General features: G+C 33.5%; 2 protein-coding genes across 6 annotated transcripts; both read left to right on the forward strand.

Annotated features, from left to right (window-relative positions):
* Positions 1-18: 18 nt before the first annotated feature.
* Positions 19-868, forward strand: LOC108546787 (uncharacterized). Its single transcript, XM_017899045.1, has 2 exons — positions 19-490; positions 590-868. Exons 1-2 carry the CDS (start codon positions 191-193, stop codon positions 866-868), a joined length of 579 nt encoding a protein of 192 aa, XP_017754534.1. The 5' UTR covers positions 19-190.
* A 624-nt stretch (positions 869-1,492) lies between these two features.
* Positions 1,493-12,799, forward strand: LOC108546786 (sex-lethal homolog). Of its 5 annotated transcripts, none has more exons than XM_017899040.1 (6): positions 1,493-1,827; positions 4,598-4,904; positions 4,982-5,157; positions 5,304-5,417; positions 6,181-6,341; positions 12,394-12,799. In XM_017899040.1, exons 1-6 carry the CDS (start codon positions 1,787-1,789, stop codon positions 12,648-12,650), a joined length of 1,056 nt encoding a protein of 351 aa, XP_017754529.1. In that variant the 5' UTR covers positions 1,493-1,786; the 3' UTR covers positions 12,651-12,799. The 5 variants fall into 5 exon arrangements, with proteins under 5 accessions (XP_017754529.1, XP_017754532.1, XP_017754531.1 ...); XM_017899043.1 differs by lacking the exon at positions 12,394-12,799 and adding an exon at positions 8,543-8,716; XM_017899042.1 differs by lacking the exon at positions 12,394-12,799 and adding an exon at positions 7,541-7,664.
* Positions 12,800-18,356: the final 5,557 nt, after the last annotated feature.

Here is an 18,356-nt window from a genome sequence, read left to right on the forward strand (position 1 = left end):
TTGATTTCATAGGTTGCGGCCATTCTTGTCTTCGGGATACTGGCGGTTAGCAACGACGCTTCCAATATATTTCGAGGGATGAAGCAAATACCTCGGCTTTTGTATTATTTATTAACAGTGTTTTAATTAACATTTGAAAAGTATTTGTGCCAGAAATCACTGGTTCGCTGAAGAAAAACAGTTGGAAAATATGCGACCAGATTCACGTAGCGTTTCATTCACGTTTCACCGGGAAGTTCTGAGCGTCAAAAATTCACCGGAGATTACAAAAAAATTGAGACGACGCTTACAAGATCGTTTTGAAAAAGAAAAGCCTGGAAATTCGTGTAAGGAAAAAATGTCTAAGGATAAGCAAACAGGTGACCGTAGTTGGAACAACTTAACTCTTGGAAATATGTCAGCGGATTCCAGACGTGCTCTGCGAAGCGGAGCCGAAAAATTATCCAAAACCATATCTTCCGTACGCACAACTTTTGGAACAATTTCACAGGTTAGATAAGTTATAAAAGAAATAATAATAAAAATGGAGTAGAGTTTTACAATATAAGACTTTAAATTCAATATCAATATCTTTTTATTTATTATTTAGAAATTCAAAAGTTCTACACGTAGACGTCAAAGACTGGAGGAACAACAATCTCCTAACAGTATTTGTAAAATGCAGACTCCTCAAACCCGTTCTCGTCAACTTCTTGGTAGAACACCTACAAAACTTTATAGTCCTTTTGGCATAGAATCTCCAAGGCATACATGGGATAAAGAAAATACTGAAACTGCAGTACATAGTCCTGCAGGAATAAATACACGGTATATCCAATATAGGCCTTTCTGTTTTACAAGAGCTAAAGGATTTTCTGTGTTAAGATAAAATTTTTTTTTATTATTCTTTCTTTTAAAAGTTATTGAAATGATCTCTTTATTTCCTAGCAACGCATTCATAATTGCGTGCCTTGCGCATCTTACAATTGAATTATTTATTCATTGTTAGTTAAGGTAGTGATTCACACCAACGTATTATTATCCGTTTGACATATTATCTACGATATCAGGTTGCTTTACATGTACATGCAATGTATAATCTATTTATACTTTTTTATACATATTTATATCAATAATCATTATCATTGCAATATCGAATAAAGAACAAGCATAAGAAATTTTCTGAATCAAGCATTTCAGACAATCAATTTCAAGAAAATATTTAAAACCTTTGGCTAATCTAAAAAACAATCAAAGTAGCATTTAGAAAAAACATACTTTTAAATGTAACCTAACCTCCACAATTAACTGCCATGCATCATCAATCTTGACATATCATAGTACACCTAATCGTATATTTAGCTTTTCATTTATTTTAAACAAAAGATATATATCGATAAAAAGAAAATCATAATCGGATGGTTGCTATATTCGTTAATTATCTTTCGCTTGTTAATGTTACGAAACGGCAAATCGTAGTAACTTTGACGACTCAATTCAATAGCGAGTAAAATCGAGGTGCAATGAAGTTTTGCAGTAAGTTTTTCATGGTATATTAGTATTACATGAACGAAACTAATTAAAGTGTTTAAAGCAATCTTAAACGCGGGAATTATAGTAAATTTCGTCAAGTTAGTGCGCACGTGCATGTTGGTAGCGCAGCCGTGAAAAAGGAAATCTGTAAAATGCGCCACTGCACCCGAAAAGCATCGTGAATGCGACACGATCGACACACGAAAATGAAAAATCGCCCACTACGATAGAAGATACTCTTAACACTTTGTGTTATGTTTTACGTGTGCTTGTGATGGCTACGCACGAGCAAAACGATATGAATCTCCAAGCGGGGTAAGTTTTCCACTTAAACCTAGTTTCTTAGTTAAAATCATTTTGCAATAATAAAAAAATTATAAAAGTATTTCTATGACAATCTATTGCGTTTTATTAGTTGCAAAGTCTAAATCGAGGTTAGAAATGTCGTGTTCATCGTAGTTTTAATGCATGAATCTTTTGTTTACGTATTTACGTAATGCATTCGTATTTTTGAAAATTTGCATGATATTTATTGCATTGTTAATTTTGTCTTTGCACTCTCAACGGCAAATTAAATTAGATACTAAATTTTAATTGAAAGAAAGGAAAGGTCGTGTTAATTTCATCGAAAACAATCTCATGATGGCAGTACGCAATAGCGCAATGCAGTGTCTCACGAGCTTAGAGTAGATTAAATTTTTCAAATATTCTTTACATGTAAACAGAATATTAGCGTTTATTTTTTTAATAATTATTAGTAGATGCATAGCTTATTTTGATTTGTGTTGTCCGATTCTTATTTATTGTATGTAATATGTAAACAGAATAAGCAAATATAATATACATAAATTTCAACGATTAAAAAATAATTTCATTTTCTGAAACAAAAAAAGGTATAAAAAAAAAAAATGACGACCATAAGCTTCAAGAGGAACAAAGTGTGTTGTTTTCGGTTTCATAAAATTTGATTAGTATAAAGTGTATAAGCTATTCAGTATGATGTTAAATTCGAATTATATAAAATTGCATGTTGAATTTTCAATGTTTGCAGTAACTTATTAGGAGGCATTGGCAAGGTACGTTTAACAAAAATTTTCTGCAAAGATATGTACACGCATACAAGTATAATATCAAGAAAAGAAAAATTTAATTTTTCGTCAGTAATTTAGAAGGAATATATGTATTTAGAAAATGGTGCCATAATTTTCTCTTATATATGAAATAATTATAATAATGATTAGAAGCAGGTTAATTGTAAAAATGATGATCGCATATACATTATTTATAAAAATCACTGTGAAACGAATAGAATAATAGAAGAAATAGGTCTGATTTGTGTAAACATGCGTCAGAAATTTAGGCGGGATGCCCTGCCTCATGTACTTCTCCATTGTACAGAGCGTCTCATCTGATATGAGGTCAATATACTGCATATTATATACTTCAACAAAAATCTTTAATAAAATATATGTATTACTTTAACTGATTAAATTAAATATATTGTTATCATAACATTTTTTATCTGTTGTTAATAATATGAAGTATATTTCAATAGTCGGAATTAATTGAAACACTCTGTATCTTTCATTGGTGTAAATGCCGTAGTGGGGTAGCGTGCCGCGAGAGGGTGCCGCGCGAGGCAGGTCAGGGCTGGGGCTCAGTACGTTTGCGTACGCTGTGTTGTTCAAATTGTGTGACGTTCCTCCGCGATTCTTCGCTTGCTAACTTTTCCATTCTCTGTGTATCGAGACTTTTGGCGTTAAAGTAACGCAGTGCTTCAAGCACTATTAAGTGTAATAACAAAGTGTATATGGTTCGCGATGGTGCAACGAGCTTACATAATTGTTGGCGTGTACTAAGCAAAGTTGCATATACGCGCGTGATACGAGTGAGTGCGTGTTGCTCTTTTCGCCGATTTTCTCCTACTATATACGGCGTTCTTTAACTACTATTTTCCCGCTTCGGTATGTATATCTTATTCCTTCGTTTCCGTTGGCATATCCTTACATTTAGTGAAGGTTTATCTTTGAGTTTGTCCATCCTTTCCCCTCGCTCCGGTGCCCTCTTTTCCTCTTACTCCCTCTATATTCTGACAGCTTGGTCGATTCACAAATCTGCCGGGCTATTTTCCCGGGCTTCTTCAAAATAAGGCAAGAAGTTATTTTTTATTACCAAACTTCGAAAATTAATTTTCAATTTTAGCCTTCCCCCTCTCCTACCTCTTTTTTCCTTTCTATCGTGGACTCGTCGGTTCCATATTACGACATCGAAAGGATTTATCACTGATTACTAATGAATGACATTGAAATTAAGTAAACCTCGTTACTGCTTGATCGAGTCGATAATAAAAATTGAGCACGGTGCGTAAATAACAAATAAACCAAACATGCATGATCGAATACGCGGAAGTTCTCGTCAACGAAGCGTGATCTTCTCCCCTCTTTTTTCACAATTCGATGAACGTGCTTACGAGACTCAAAGAGAAACATTGGTACATTGTAAAACAATTCTATTCTAGAGAATACTATGTTTATTGTTGCTTACTTAAAATCAAGTGAAATTTTATAAATTTATTCATCTACATTACATTTTATCTATAATATTTTCACATAAAAAGGTTATGATACACAGATATTTTACTTATTTTTGCATTATATTTGTAGGAATAGTATACAACGAATGGTGGAATTAAAGTAGAATCATATGCATATTTTCACATGCATAGCTATTTAGTAGTTACTGTTCACAAATGAAATTTTCTGTTTGGTTTCACAATTGATATGCTACATATTGGTTTGATTTAGTTCCTTTCATTCATGGCTATTCTTGCTGGTTCTATTTTGTCCTTACTTGCCTTTGTTTGTTTGTTTCTGACACACAGGTTTGGCATCATATATATATATATATATATGTATATATGCAGATTTATTTTCTATTTATTTTGAACCGCTTAAAGAAAATGAGAGCATTCAAAAGTGCAGGCAGAGCAACGATCATGGCATTGCATGGGGAAAACGTAGTAATGATTTTGTTTATATTTTTTGTATTTGCTGACCCCATCAACGATTATGCTGGGACATATCAGTTGGAGTACGCAGCAGCCAGAGCCGCAGAACACTCAGCCAGCAGTGACAAATCAGCAAGAACTACAGAACCAAACAGCAAGTCAGAAAGTAGAACAAGAATTTACTACAATGACAGATCAGCGAGAACAGCAACCCCAGCCACAACAGCAACAACAATCACAACAGCAGCAAACCAAAGGAAACGAAGAACCAAGAACAAATTTGATCATCAATTATCTTCCACAGAGTATGACAGAGAAAGACCTTTATAGTCTGTTTGTAACTATTGGACCTGTGGAATCTTGTCGTGTTATGAAAGACTACAAAGTAGGTTTAAACCTATAAAATATAAAGTTTTGTCTATCTATTTTTATGGAATTTGCATTTATCATTTTATTTTATAGACAGGATATAGTTACGGTTTTGGATTTGTTAATTATGCAAAAGCAGAGGATGCAGCTACAGCTATAAGTACCTTAAATGGGCTCCAAGTCCAGAATAAAAGGTTAAAAGTATCTTTTGCGCGTCCATCTGGTGAAGAGATTAAAGAAACTAATCTTTATGTAACAAATTTACCAAGGTATTATATATAATACAAATACAATTTAATATAACAAATAAATAGTGACAAATAATAATAATAATAAATAAGTAGTATAATTTAATATACACTTATTATATCTATTATATTTGTAGATTTATAAATTTAAATCTTCTTTGTTTCAGAAATATAACTGAAAGTCAGATTGATGATATATTTAGCAAATATGGAAATATTGTGCAAAAAAACATCTTAAAAGACAAACTCACTGGGTTACCAAGGGGTGTAGCATTTGTGAGGTATGTTTTTTTAATATTCTTTAAATTATTTGATATTATTAAGTATTCTTGTAATGTTTTGTATTTCAAAAAGATAGTGGTTTTTAGCATTAAAGAATGAATTGCTATGCTAATAGAAGGTGTAACATATTTCTTGGCGTACTGCCATTCTTGTCATATGTAATTCAGTAATATGCTCTAATCTGGTAACAAAGAAATAATCTATTTTTTCATGCATTTACTTGATTAATTACATTTTGTTGTTTCGCTTTATATATATGGTATATGTTTGGAAAATGGGGATAAGTATGAGTTTATAACTAACAGATACAACTGTTTGTGGCAGATAAGAAGTGTCTAGTCATTATGCAATTCGTATCCATGGATACCTGTATTTATTTTATGAGAATTTTGCTGCCAAATTATTTTTGTACAGCTCTTACGTCGCGAGATTTACTTGCATAATTTTGACTTACTAACCAGTTAGCTATGTGGTTGACCCAGTTAACCATCTTGAATTGTGCGTCCAACGAGATTTGTAGTTTGTTGTAGGAAAATAGTTCGAAAAGTATGTCAACGAGCTGAAAATAGAATCAAAACCAGTTTGACAATTTCTTAATTTTGGCAGATTTTAAGGACTCGTTAACCGGCATTCTAGATTGTTCGTTAGATCATTCTTAATAAATCTCGTATACGAGTATGTAGATATCTGGCAAGAGTTATCGTGTTCGTTGCCAAATAAGTTGAGTCTTAAGTTTTCTTTGTTGTTACTGTGTTTTTATAGATTCGACAAGCGGGAGGAAGCACAAGAAGCGATCGCACGATTACACGGCACGATACCAGAAGGTGGATCAGAGCCACTTAGCGTAAAAATCGCGGAGGAACACGGGAAACAGAAAGCGGCGTATTACGCTGGATGGCAGGCTGGTTACAATCAAAGTCGAGGTAAGTAGTTTCGATTTTTACGATAGACTATTAGTCTTGCCCGAGTTTCTTTCATTTTCAACCTGACAGTAGAAATTATTTTTTAGAATAATAATAAAGTGTCAAATATGAAAATAAGAATTATTTAAAACGTTGCTATTGGATCCTTAATGTACAAATGATCATGAGATAGGTTGATTTTTACTGACAGGTGAGATCTGCATTTTGGCTTTCTATGAATCTTACTAAAGTCGCAGTAAACCATTGTTTCGTTATTGCCATATTGTTGGAACTGTAGAAGCACCAAAATTTAAGAGATATTTTTTTTTTTTTTTTTTATAATAGAACGCATTTCAATTTTTTCCTATCTTTCTCTATTTTTCTCTCCTCAACTCCTTATTTTTTCAAATTGTCATGTTCATTTTCTTCATTTCTTTTCTTTCTCCGCGATGATACGTGTGCAATTGTGAAAACAGGGTAACGGTCATTTTAACAAATTTTGTAACGTAGTTGCAAGGTGTATAAAATTTCTGTATCTTTTTGAAACACGTTGTCTAGGATGCGAATGATCTTTTGATTAAAATCATTTAGAAAGAACCTTCGTATCATTGACAGCGTGTAAATATGAAAACATGTCTAATATTTGAATTGTTTGCCAGATATGGCTGCATCTAAGTCAAAGTACAGCGAAGATTAAAAATGCTGTTTGCGTTCTAATGCGCGCAACGAATAAGGCAGCAGATTCTCTGCGAATATTGTGGAGACACGTTTCTTGTCGCGCCTGTTTTGTTTCTCTGTGTTCTCTCTATTTCTGTTACAAGTTTTTTCGACGTTGTGCGCATGAGATTGTTTCACGTGTAATTAAAAAATAAAGAAAAAACAGAAGACTTCTGGCAGTGGTGTTAATGAAAAAAAGAAATCTCCTTGCAGACGGACACAAAAAAAAAGAATAATAAAACTGACAAGAATGCAGATATGTAGTGTCACTGTGATAGAAATGTTTTTGTGTGTGATGATCTTTAGTGGACAAAAGCAAGAAATGAAAAGAAAAAAAAAGAAAATAAAAAGTTGTATCCTGCTAGAGTCAATGGCAGCTTGTGGTTATAAATGACAATAGAGAAACACTCGCTATGTTGTATTCTGCACACAAGGCTGGTTTTTTAGAAGTTTGTTTTTTTGGACGTTGCCTGGTCAACGAAATTGTAACTCTGTTTTTCTAGTTGCCGATGCTGCTGTTACTATGTTGATTTTGCCTCGTCGTTTCTCAAATTTGTTCAAACCACGCTGTGGAGCATCATCCTAGTTCTGTAACATTTTTGTGTCAGCAATTTATTGTATAATTACGTACGTCTTTAAGCTGTTTTTTTGTACTTTCTTTTGGCAAGACATGCCACTTCGTATTACATATACATATATGTTTTGTTACTTATTTAAGACTTTGGAAATACATTTTCTGTTCAAGAAGAAATTTGTTACTCCCTCTTCTAATCCTTCAATAATGAACACATGAGCGACTTTTTTTTTTCTTTTTTTTTCTTTCTAATTATAATTACGTAGGGTTTAAGGTTTTTTTAAAACTCAAGATAATTAATGAGCGCCTGTAGTTTTTATGTTTAATGGAAATATGTATTTTTTGAGTAGGATTCTTTGTAACATGATCTGTGATTTGCTTATACACTGCTCGAAATGACGGATATCATTAAAGTAATGTATATGTAAATTAATTTTTTCACGAAAAAAATATATTTTTGACGCATATACAAAATTTGGAGCAGCGTATAAAAGTATGTAACTCGCCTGACACATGAGTTGTTGTATGTCTGCGAATAATTATTATTTGGCGAGCATCGTTGCTAATCCATGATTAGTTCTGGTCTGCAATTCAAAGTGCATTTGCAGAAACGTGTGGCTTTAACAGAAAATTTGTTCAATGCATGGCTGTGTCCTCTTTCAAACGATTACCATGTACAGTAGTGAATAAATGTATTTAGATAAATAGTTTCTTCTTTGTGGCTAATATTTAATTAATTTTGTGTTCTATTTACTAGATGGATAATAAATTTAAATAGATGCAGAGTATTTTCATACTTAGCATAGATTGAACTATAGAATTTTACTATCCACCTCAACGAAACTATTTGTCCAAATACATTTGTCTCATGTGTTTCGTATAAGTCTTTAACATGAATCATTTTCATTTCTATGCTCGCCAATCCACAAAGGAGAACGTCTATATCCGACCAGGAATAAATACCAGCGTTATGCGCATTACCTTTATTAAAAGAAGAACGCAATTTCTTGTTTGGTACTCGTTGTTACCCTTGCAGTTATGATACCATGAATTCCTATTGGTATGATGAAATTGGCATGATTAAGTGCGTTTAATATCAGCACAATTGTTACCACCGTTATTGTAACTCGTGAAAAAAAGATTTTTAGAAATAACGGAAAACAAACTTTGCTTTTCAGTTACTTTGGAATCATATATATTTTTTCTATATTATCGTAATTTCATTCAATTTGACTCTTGTATCATGCGATAAATTGTAAGATACTTTAGGTTTGAACCTGATTTCAATGGAAAGCAGAACTGTTTGTAATTCAATGAAAAACCACACAATTTGCTCAAAAGATGTAAACGAGTACTTTATGAACTGTGAGAGAACCAGTTTGTGGTTCTAAGGCTCTCCTGTAAGAAGGACTAGTTTTATGATTCAGCTTTACTATTATAGTTTTGCTGATACTAATTGAATGTCCGCAAAATGCAATTTAACACTTTGACCCAAAATATAGTAAATAATGATTTAATCTTATCACTATGTGAAAGAAAATTATTTGGAAAGTTGAAAATTTCTGCTTGAAGCGAGTGTTAGAGTATAATATTTTTGAGGTCAACGTGTTAAATGAAATATGAATTGTTTCTGAGTTTTATTTAGGTAGAACAATTAAGTTACACCCAATTTTACAACAACTTTGAATAGATGGATGAGTCCCTTCTTGTAAAGATTTCACAGTTTTTACGACTGTCTTATTAACCGATAGTCTGTTCGCGTTCACTGATATCGACTCCAGTGGACTGTATAGATAGTGAAAGTATGTATAAATTATTCATTCTGTAAGACGATCGGGATTATTCATTGAATTCATTGTATCGTCTTGTAAAAGGATGACCCTTGTCAATGAAGCTAATTGTCTTCTAAAGACATTTTGGACAGCAGGCAAGCAAATAGGTTTGGGAAGAAACGTTGTTGAACCACGCTGATGAGAAATCGTTGCTAAAGCAACATTAAACGAAAGAATAAATGATAATTGACCGGAAGAACAATGGTGATTTTTCCATATATATGAAGTTAAACAATCTTTGCTGTTATTAACTTTCGTCCTTTTAATGCTAAATATATAAATAAATAAATATATACACACATACACACACACACTTATATATGCATATACATGTGTGTGTGTGTATATATATATACACACGAATCGGTCGAAAAAATTATGAATTTCGAATTAGCTAGAATATATGAGAAACACGCGTATCTCTTTGGACCCTGACAATCGTTCCTGTTTTTAGTCGAGTTTTCGCAACTGTCCGAAGTATAATTACGTGGACGCTTTCAATATGGTTCGTATAAAGTTATAAAATAATAGATCGTAATAGGATTTGCGATCCAGCTCGGTCGTATATTGATAATACGTTCAGGTGCTTGATATAATTCAAAACAGGAGTGCATAACCTTCTTTCAATCGTATCATAAATCATTTCCTTTGTTTTAGTAAAATTAATAATATTTTTTAAAGCATTAAGATTTTAATGTGCGGTATTGTAAACGAGTAATTCAAGTTAAACGATTATCAAGTTTACTCGAGTTTTTACATCAATTTACAAATAGTCGCATCTCATCTGGCAACATGTATGTATATAGAAATAAATTAATAACATCAATTTTGAAAACTTATCGTTTTCAATACTCTTTAAATAAAAGCTGCTCTAACAAGGCTCAAGCGACACCAATGACAATTAATACACAATTAATACATGATTAATGATAAAATAAGAATTAATGTTGTGTACTCCTGATTAAAAGCACAAATTGGCATATAGAAAATCGAAACTCTGTTAGGAATTTAATATTGCGAATGCGCCGGTATTTGAACCCTTTTACACAGAACCATGTCTGTTGTAAAATTCCTGTCGCCGCAAAATTTCAGTTAAATAGCGAAAAAATGATGTTGCTGCGATAGGGATAAAAAAAGGAATGATGAAAAACAAAGATGGATAATTTAACAGTGAGAATTTAATTAGTACTTAAGTTAGTCAAATTAACGAGTAAGATTTTCAAATATTCCTTTAGAATATTCGTGCTACGAAGTGAACTCACGTTATTCTTTCTAAAGAAATTTGAAATGAAAAGGAAGATTCGAAATCGATACAAATTTAAACGAGATTATTTTACGCAGGCACAAATTTCCTAGAAATTAATAATGAAATTTAAAGGGATAAAAAGTATCATTTCGTTAATGCTGGATAAAAGCAATAAAAATTATGTTTATATAAAAAAGAACGACGTGAGTCTTTCAATGTAAATAAATCGAAGTCCTAATTTTTAACTTAATGTATTAAGTAGTAAATTGTAAGGTTTAATGGATTGAAGATTGTGCGAAATGGTTATAATCCCGAAGTCCAGTAGTGCTAATGATGGCTGTGATATGGAATAAGGAATAACTAACAAAAGAATGAACGAAAAAAATGGAGTATCCGGAGTATACAATGGATAAAACTTGCTTCTCTTTTCCTCGCTCTCTTGCTTTTTTCTTCTTCCATCTTTTTCTTCTCGAGTCAAAAGTCATAAGAATTTATCATCTGATTTCTATACTGATAAATTAAAAATGTTATTTGAGGCACTCCAAAATGAGCGTTGATCAATTATTGCACGGAATATAACAAAAATTAAGGAAAATGTGAAAATTTGTTTATTCGTGCAGATTTTTATAGTTGACACGGGAGCGATGAAATGAATGAAAGACAGAGAACTAAGTTTCGGTTGAAAATGCCTGCGACATTCTCAATAATACATTCATCGTATTTTTCTCCTCTTCAGAAGCGAATATTAAGAAAAGAAAACAAAAAAGACGAAAAAAAAACAAACAAAAAAAAAACGCAGTTCTATGATCAACATTTTACTGTAATAAATCGATCTCATTTTAGCGAGAACTAGATTCAATTCTAGTGTTTAAAATGATCGACATTTGCAAGATGCAGAGTGAATCGGAAGTAACGTTATCTACGCATCATATGCAGCACCCAGAAGAGATTGAATCCCCTCGTTAAAACTAATCATAATTATCAAATATAATTGTTCTTCTCGGAACAAGTGTTATTTTTAACCGAAGGAAGCGTCTCTTTTCTATTTCCTGCCCACTCTGTACATTTGCAAACAACACGTATACATAATACACTCACAGGACACGTTGCATTGATATAGTAGAGAGCTACGACTATGTACATGGTATATGGGTAGATTAAACAACAATCGTTGTACGAACATTTCGATTTAAACGTGTTCAGCGCAAGAAATACGGAGTACGTGGATTTGTTTCGAGAAACTGGCCTAACAAAATACGATGGCTTTTGTGCTGATGATCCCAGTTATCTGTGGTTCCAATATCACCATATCTCATCCAACAGAAGGAGCTTTAATTACTTGAAAATCGATAAGGAACCGCCATCGTCATCAGGACAAAACACGTTGCTCGAGATCATTTCAAACACGCCCCCACACAAGGATCTCATACCTTTCTTATCGTTGCTGCTACACGGGTCTGCGTGATTCTGTAGTCCCTCGTTAAATTTGATTAAAATAATTAGAAACCAAGGATCAGCATCTGTTTAGTTTATTCTATATACCATCACCCACTTTGTATTCTCACGTTTCCTTCGAATCATTCCATTCTTAACCTAAAAATAAAGAAAATAAAAAACGAAAAGAATAAATAAAAGAAAAAAAGAATAAGAACAGCAACAACAACAATTTCGAGCAATTTTCATTGATTGTAACAATGTTTTCAGGTGCTGGCGGCGGTCTTGGAGGTGGAGGAAGAGGTAGAGGTATTGGTGGACCGCCAGGGATGGGTATGAGCATCAGCGGGGGTGGTCCAGGAATGCTGGGAAGAGCAGGAAGTGGCTTTGGACCGCGTGGCGGGCCACACGGTGGTTTCCTGGGAGGAAGTGGCGGTCCTGGCGCCATGAGAATGGAAAAGATTCACCCTCATCGCTTTAATCCTATTGGCATGGGCGGTGGCTACGTGCAGTCACATTTCTGGTGACCTAGCGTCGTTAACGATCTGACTTGCAAGACCGCACCGGCTACGTACCTTTCTTCGTTCGACCGGAAACCAAGCAGCTGCGACCGTTGTCGTTCGTAACTCTGCAAACGAATAAGGAAACGTTTCCCTCGAGCGATCGTGAAGTCACACAGACATAATGGAAGGTGCATCGGGATCAAAAATGGCTGCTCCCACAACAGTATAGAGACAGATAAAGACACAGGGTACAAGTTGAGCAGCCTGGCGTTCTCGAAGTATGACTTCTTTGTCTCGCATGGCATTCAGCTCGAGATGCTTGAGGACTGACTGATCAAGAATGTGTAAATTATTACTCATAGTATTTAATGATGTTTCTACGTGCCTGTACCAAAGCTCAGAACACCTAGTATTGTAAATTTGGCAATGGGTATTCAGTTTTAGACTTACACGAACGTTTCAAAGTCATAGATACGATTGGAAGTTATTTTGAAAATCTCGAAACTATGGGTCCATTTGAAATCCTTCGAATAATACGAATGAATTTATTCTTGCTTTGTGAATTCTTAATAGGATAAAAGATTACGGTTATTCTATTTCTTTGTTAATATTCTCTGTAAATTATTTTGTTTCGAGATTTTCAAGACTCATTGGAAGAATTACTTCTAAGATATGTAATAATTTGTCAGAACGATCTCTTGATGGTGATTGAAAAGTATAATGCTGAACCCATCGCTATTTCTACGTCGCTTTTTATCGTTAAAACCAACTCTCCCTTGTCTAGCTTTAATATCTTCGTTCCATTGTACGTTTAAATTATTGGCGTTCACTCCCGCCGATTAAATAATGCTCGTCGAATGTTATAATATGTTAAGGTACAAAGAAAAAGGAAAGAAAAAAAAAAAAACAAAAAGGAAAAAGAATGCTTGGTCATCGAGTCGTCCATTTTAGATTGAGCGTAGTCAGACTCGGTGATGAAGTTATGTCGTGCAAAATTAGCTCTTGTTATCGCGCCTCTAAGGTCGTTAATAGATGAATTCACATAAATATCTATTTTTCTGGCAGTCGACATGCAATGAGGACTTTCCTCTTATCCTGTGTAATGTTTAAGAACATCATTATGAGGCACATTGCGGGCTAAACTTTCTAGATATTCTTTTATTTGATACTATTAAAAGGTGTTTCAAGTTTTGGACAGTGTATCGATTTTAGTACTCGATAGTTCGAAACTGTTCAAAGCCTTTAAATTTCCATTAAGAAAATATAGCTAGTTCTTCAATAGTGATTTAAACTAACTTAAAGAAGGTTGACTCGTGTTTAGAAATTTGGATCAGTTCTGTCTAATCTTACCTTTTGTTTGAGTGCTCTAAATATACCGTTTTGTGAGTATTATGTACAGTTACCAATTATTTTATCTTAATCAAGTATTACTTGTTATCAAGCTGAACCTTTACCTATCGTTAATAAATTAGTTAATTCTTATACTTTTAGTCGACAGTGTGCCTCCTATTATAGTTCAATTTGAATAAGGACATACGATACTCGTGGAACAGTTTTTCTCTTAGCTTTGTTCAGCTTTACGATCGCTCGAGTACTATAAGGCCAGTCAGAGGCTGGTTCTATTAAAAGAAGCCTCCTTTTTCCTTGATAGTTGAACATTTTAATACTTTTGAATGGGTAAACAGCGGGGAGGCATATTGAGGGCAGAAGCTAAGAGTTCTACATGTTGTTGTATATTTCCTTTTTAATGATTCTAACTCTTGAAACTTTATTGAACGTTTAACGTTAAGAGAAAGAGTTTTTATCGGAGTCAGCGTATAAGGAGACTGTGTTTCCTGTGCTCCGAATGGTGTTGGACCCCGGTGGTTGCAGAGAAACAACGTTGTTATGAAGCTTTTCATTTTTTTCCCTAAAACACCGGCAAAATATATGTAAAAGTCAAGCTTATTTTTTGTATGATTATGAATATGGTCTTTAGATTGCCATTCGTGTACTTAAAATGATTCAAGACATGGAAAGGAATAGGAAATCTGAAGCGCCATCGTTGTCCACTGGAACCGCCGTAAATTGTACATAAATTGTAATGGAAACACGTCATTATCACGGCACGTCATAGACAAAAATGAGACTGACTTTTTATAGGGGACAAATTTTACGCGAACAATTTTAAAAATCGAAATTGCCTTATTGTTATCACGAAACAAGCGCTAGATCTTTTTTCTTCGTCTATATTCCTTTGTTTTATTTCTTATTTCTTTTCCTTTTTTCTTTCTTCTTCTTTTTTCCCCCTCTCTTCCTCTCTCACATTACTAGTGGCAACAAATGAGAAGTGGTCACCCTCTATCGAAAATGCATTCGTTGCTGGCGTAATGAACCTGTTTATATTATTCGATGGCAAACATGTTATTTAAGAAAAAGAAAAAAAAAGAGCAAAGAAGAAAAAGATTGCTATAACATTTGTAGCAAACCTTTTCACGTTACTGACCGAGTCATCGTTCGTAATTTTCATAACACGATGATGATCACCAATATCATTTTGTTAACAATAATCATACGATCACTTTTTCTCCTTTTCTTCGTTCGTTCTCTCTCTTCCCCCCTCTCCCTTCCTCCTCCTCTCTCTCTCTCTCTCTCTCTCTCTCTCTCTCTCTCTCTCTCTTTTTTTTTTTCTTTCTCGGAAATTCGTAGTTATATAAGTACTAATTATTTAAGATGAAATAAAATATCTGCAAAAGAAAAAGTAAATGGAGATCTCCGTTGGTTGTGTCTGTTGATAGAGGACGAGAAAAAAAATAGTCAGCAAATTGTTCAGAAGCATGATTATTTATTGTAATTGCATCTAAAGCACGACTTATTACTTTTTTCTCGTTTGTTTTTTTCTACACACTTGTACAAAGAACAACGTTTAGCGATTGTTTACGACGTGAATGAAGAGAAAATGTACACTGATGCGATTCACTGAGTACGGTGTTGCCCTTCAAAAGGCAGCTTGCGTTTGAAAAGCAGCAAAGTGCCCGATGACGAGCCGCAACGTAGCTCAGTTTGGTATCATTTCCATAATTTTAAAACACTTCTAGCAACAATATTATAATGAAAAGAAAGATATTCCTTATTCAGTGTCCATCGTCACTGTTAATTTTCTAACTGGTAGAAAATACTTATACACTCGCATACACAATAACACTGAAATGTTCACGTTTAAAGAAGAAAAGAAGCAAAAGTAAAGACTGTTTCAGCTAATGATGTGGACCCTAGGAAGGGTGCTTTCTGACTGAACATGACATTCGAACCGAAACTTTATAACTGCTCGTCTTCTACATCCACAGAATGCTGCGGTTTAGAGATTAGCCAGCTACTTGCAAAGAGGAAACAGGAAGGGGCGGATAGCTGCACGAGATATCATCTTAGTAGATTTAGCGTTAACCATAACAAAGGCATGGAGATTTTGGAACATTTCCTTCTCCATGAATTCCAAGCTGGAATGAATAAAAGGTGCAATTTTCTATAACTTTTGCCTTGAATTTCTTGTCATTATTGAAATTAAGATCGTAAATTGGTTTAAAAGTTATACTCAAAATTCTGATTTACACGTGAATTTAATTATCTAAAAATAAATATTAAATGAGAACAGGATCTACGAGATAAACTAATACTTTTTGAATTTCTTTCAATAATCCTGTTATTGCAATTGAACTAATTAATTTCCATACCTTTAAGTCATTTAAAATATTACAGAAACTACTAAATAGCTTAGGCCAATGATTAGAAATATATTTCAATATCAGTATAAATTTCCTAAAATTGAAAATCAATGAATCAATATGTTCTGATTCTTTTACACGATCCTAGATTGATTTAAATCTTAATAAATTAATCAAAAGCTTAACATAAATAAAAGAAAATTTTATTTCTGTTTAAAAAATTAATCGAATTAATACGTTTCTAAGATTGACATAAAATATCACAATATGGCCTGAATTTTTTGCTTATAAAGCGCGTTTTAACGGGTGGAGCATTTAGAGAGAATTAATTAATTGTTTTTTTTTTGACACGGTAACAGAGGATTTTTTTAAATCGTTGGCCATGACCACTGTTGTTCTTTTCACACCCTCGTTTTGCTTGCATCTTTTTCTCTTTGTCGAATTTATGAAAAGCTGAAGGTTCTCTCGATACATAATAATTTACAGGTATTCTACTTTTAAAAATTATTCCGTCTTTTCTTTTTCTCTTTTTAAAGAAAAATTTGAAACAATAGAGTTACGAGCGTTAGCAACAGGACAAATTTTATCGTGAAAAGAAAATATGGAAAGTTGGCATGAAAAAAGACTTCTTTTTCTCGTTTGCTAAATAGTGATCCTTTGAATCAATGATAAATAATATACAAGTAAGATATATAGACAATGTAGAGATTGAGAAGAATATTGAAGATATTTATTTGAAAATAAATACCATAATGCATGAAATGCAAAAGTAGGAAAGACAAAATTGTCAACAGAGAACTTTCTTTCTTTTTGTCAGATAAACAATGTAGCCTGTAATCTTCAGCATCATCGACTTCTATGCTCACAGGGCGAATGATTGCGCAACCATAAGAGCCATGTGAGGCTTTTGAAACGCATTCAGTCGACCGGTTTACAGGCCTACCTAGAATGTTTTTTTTTAGCGAATTGATAATAATTCGATGTAAGTTCGATGAAAAACAGTGAGCCGATCGAATTAGCGAAATTAATCATTCAAAAGTTCTCGGTTATCGTTTGAACACGAAAAATTTTAATAAAACAAAAAGTAAGCCCTCTCTCTCCTCTCGCGCTACAATTTTACACTTTGGGTAGTAAAATTTAAAATAACTATTTCACAAAGAAATTACATCCTACGACTTCAGCTGGAATGCACGAAGATCTGAATTCACGATTACAAATATTTTGAAGATTCTTTACTAGAGCGGAAAAAGTTTGTCCAAGTTAGTATGATCGTTGTAACTCGGAATGATTCATGCACACCACACAGCGGTTGATTTTTTTTCGAGTGAATCAACAAGCTAGCGTCGATGTATTGCGCTATACACTTGGACTTATTTTTCGGCGTGCCTAAAATTGCATGTATTATGCTAGTACGCGTGATTTTTATTTAAAAATGTCGTTTATACGTTTCATGTATCGAGTGAGCCTATTTAAGACATATGTGATCAATTTGAAATCAAAGGGAATGAAGAAGAATTGGGAATAGCGTGACCAGTTAAGTCAAGCCTTGACCTGTCTGGAAAGTTCATTTACATTTGTGTTATAATTACAATATGCGACAGCTGCGACATCCGGAATCATTTGGAACGATAACTTTGTTAGGAGTTTTTCAATTCCTATTTTAATCTCTGATATCGAATGTGATAATTTAGTTGGAAAATTTCAAAGAGGTACGTTGTTATTGTTTAAACGCTAAATTATAAATCTAACTTAATAATATTACTTACATAATCAAAATTTAATAATCATCGTAGATGCTTTGAAACGTTTACGATAACTGGATTTTATCGGAACAAGTGAAAAATATCGAATCGTGAATTCTGCAATCTAAAAATCTAAGAATGGAAGTCTAACCGGATAAAGATGAAGAATAATTAGCTAGAAGATACTGCAATAGCAGACATATCCATGCTTTATGGAACCGATAGATCAGCTTACCAAACGCGTGGCCCACAAAAAGATATTTGTTTCCGCCCAGCCCGATATCCAA

This window comes from Eufriesea mexicana, unplaced genomic scaffold (assembly GCF_001483705.2).
Source record: "Eufriesea mexicana isolate 0111107269 unplaced genomic scaffold, ASM148370v2 scaffold757, whole genome shotgun sequence".
NCBI lineage: Eukaryota > Metazoa > Arthropoda > Insecta > Hymenoptera > Apidae > Eufriesea > Eufriesea mexicana.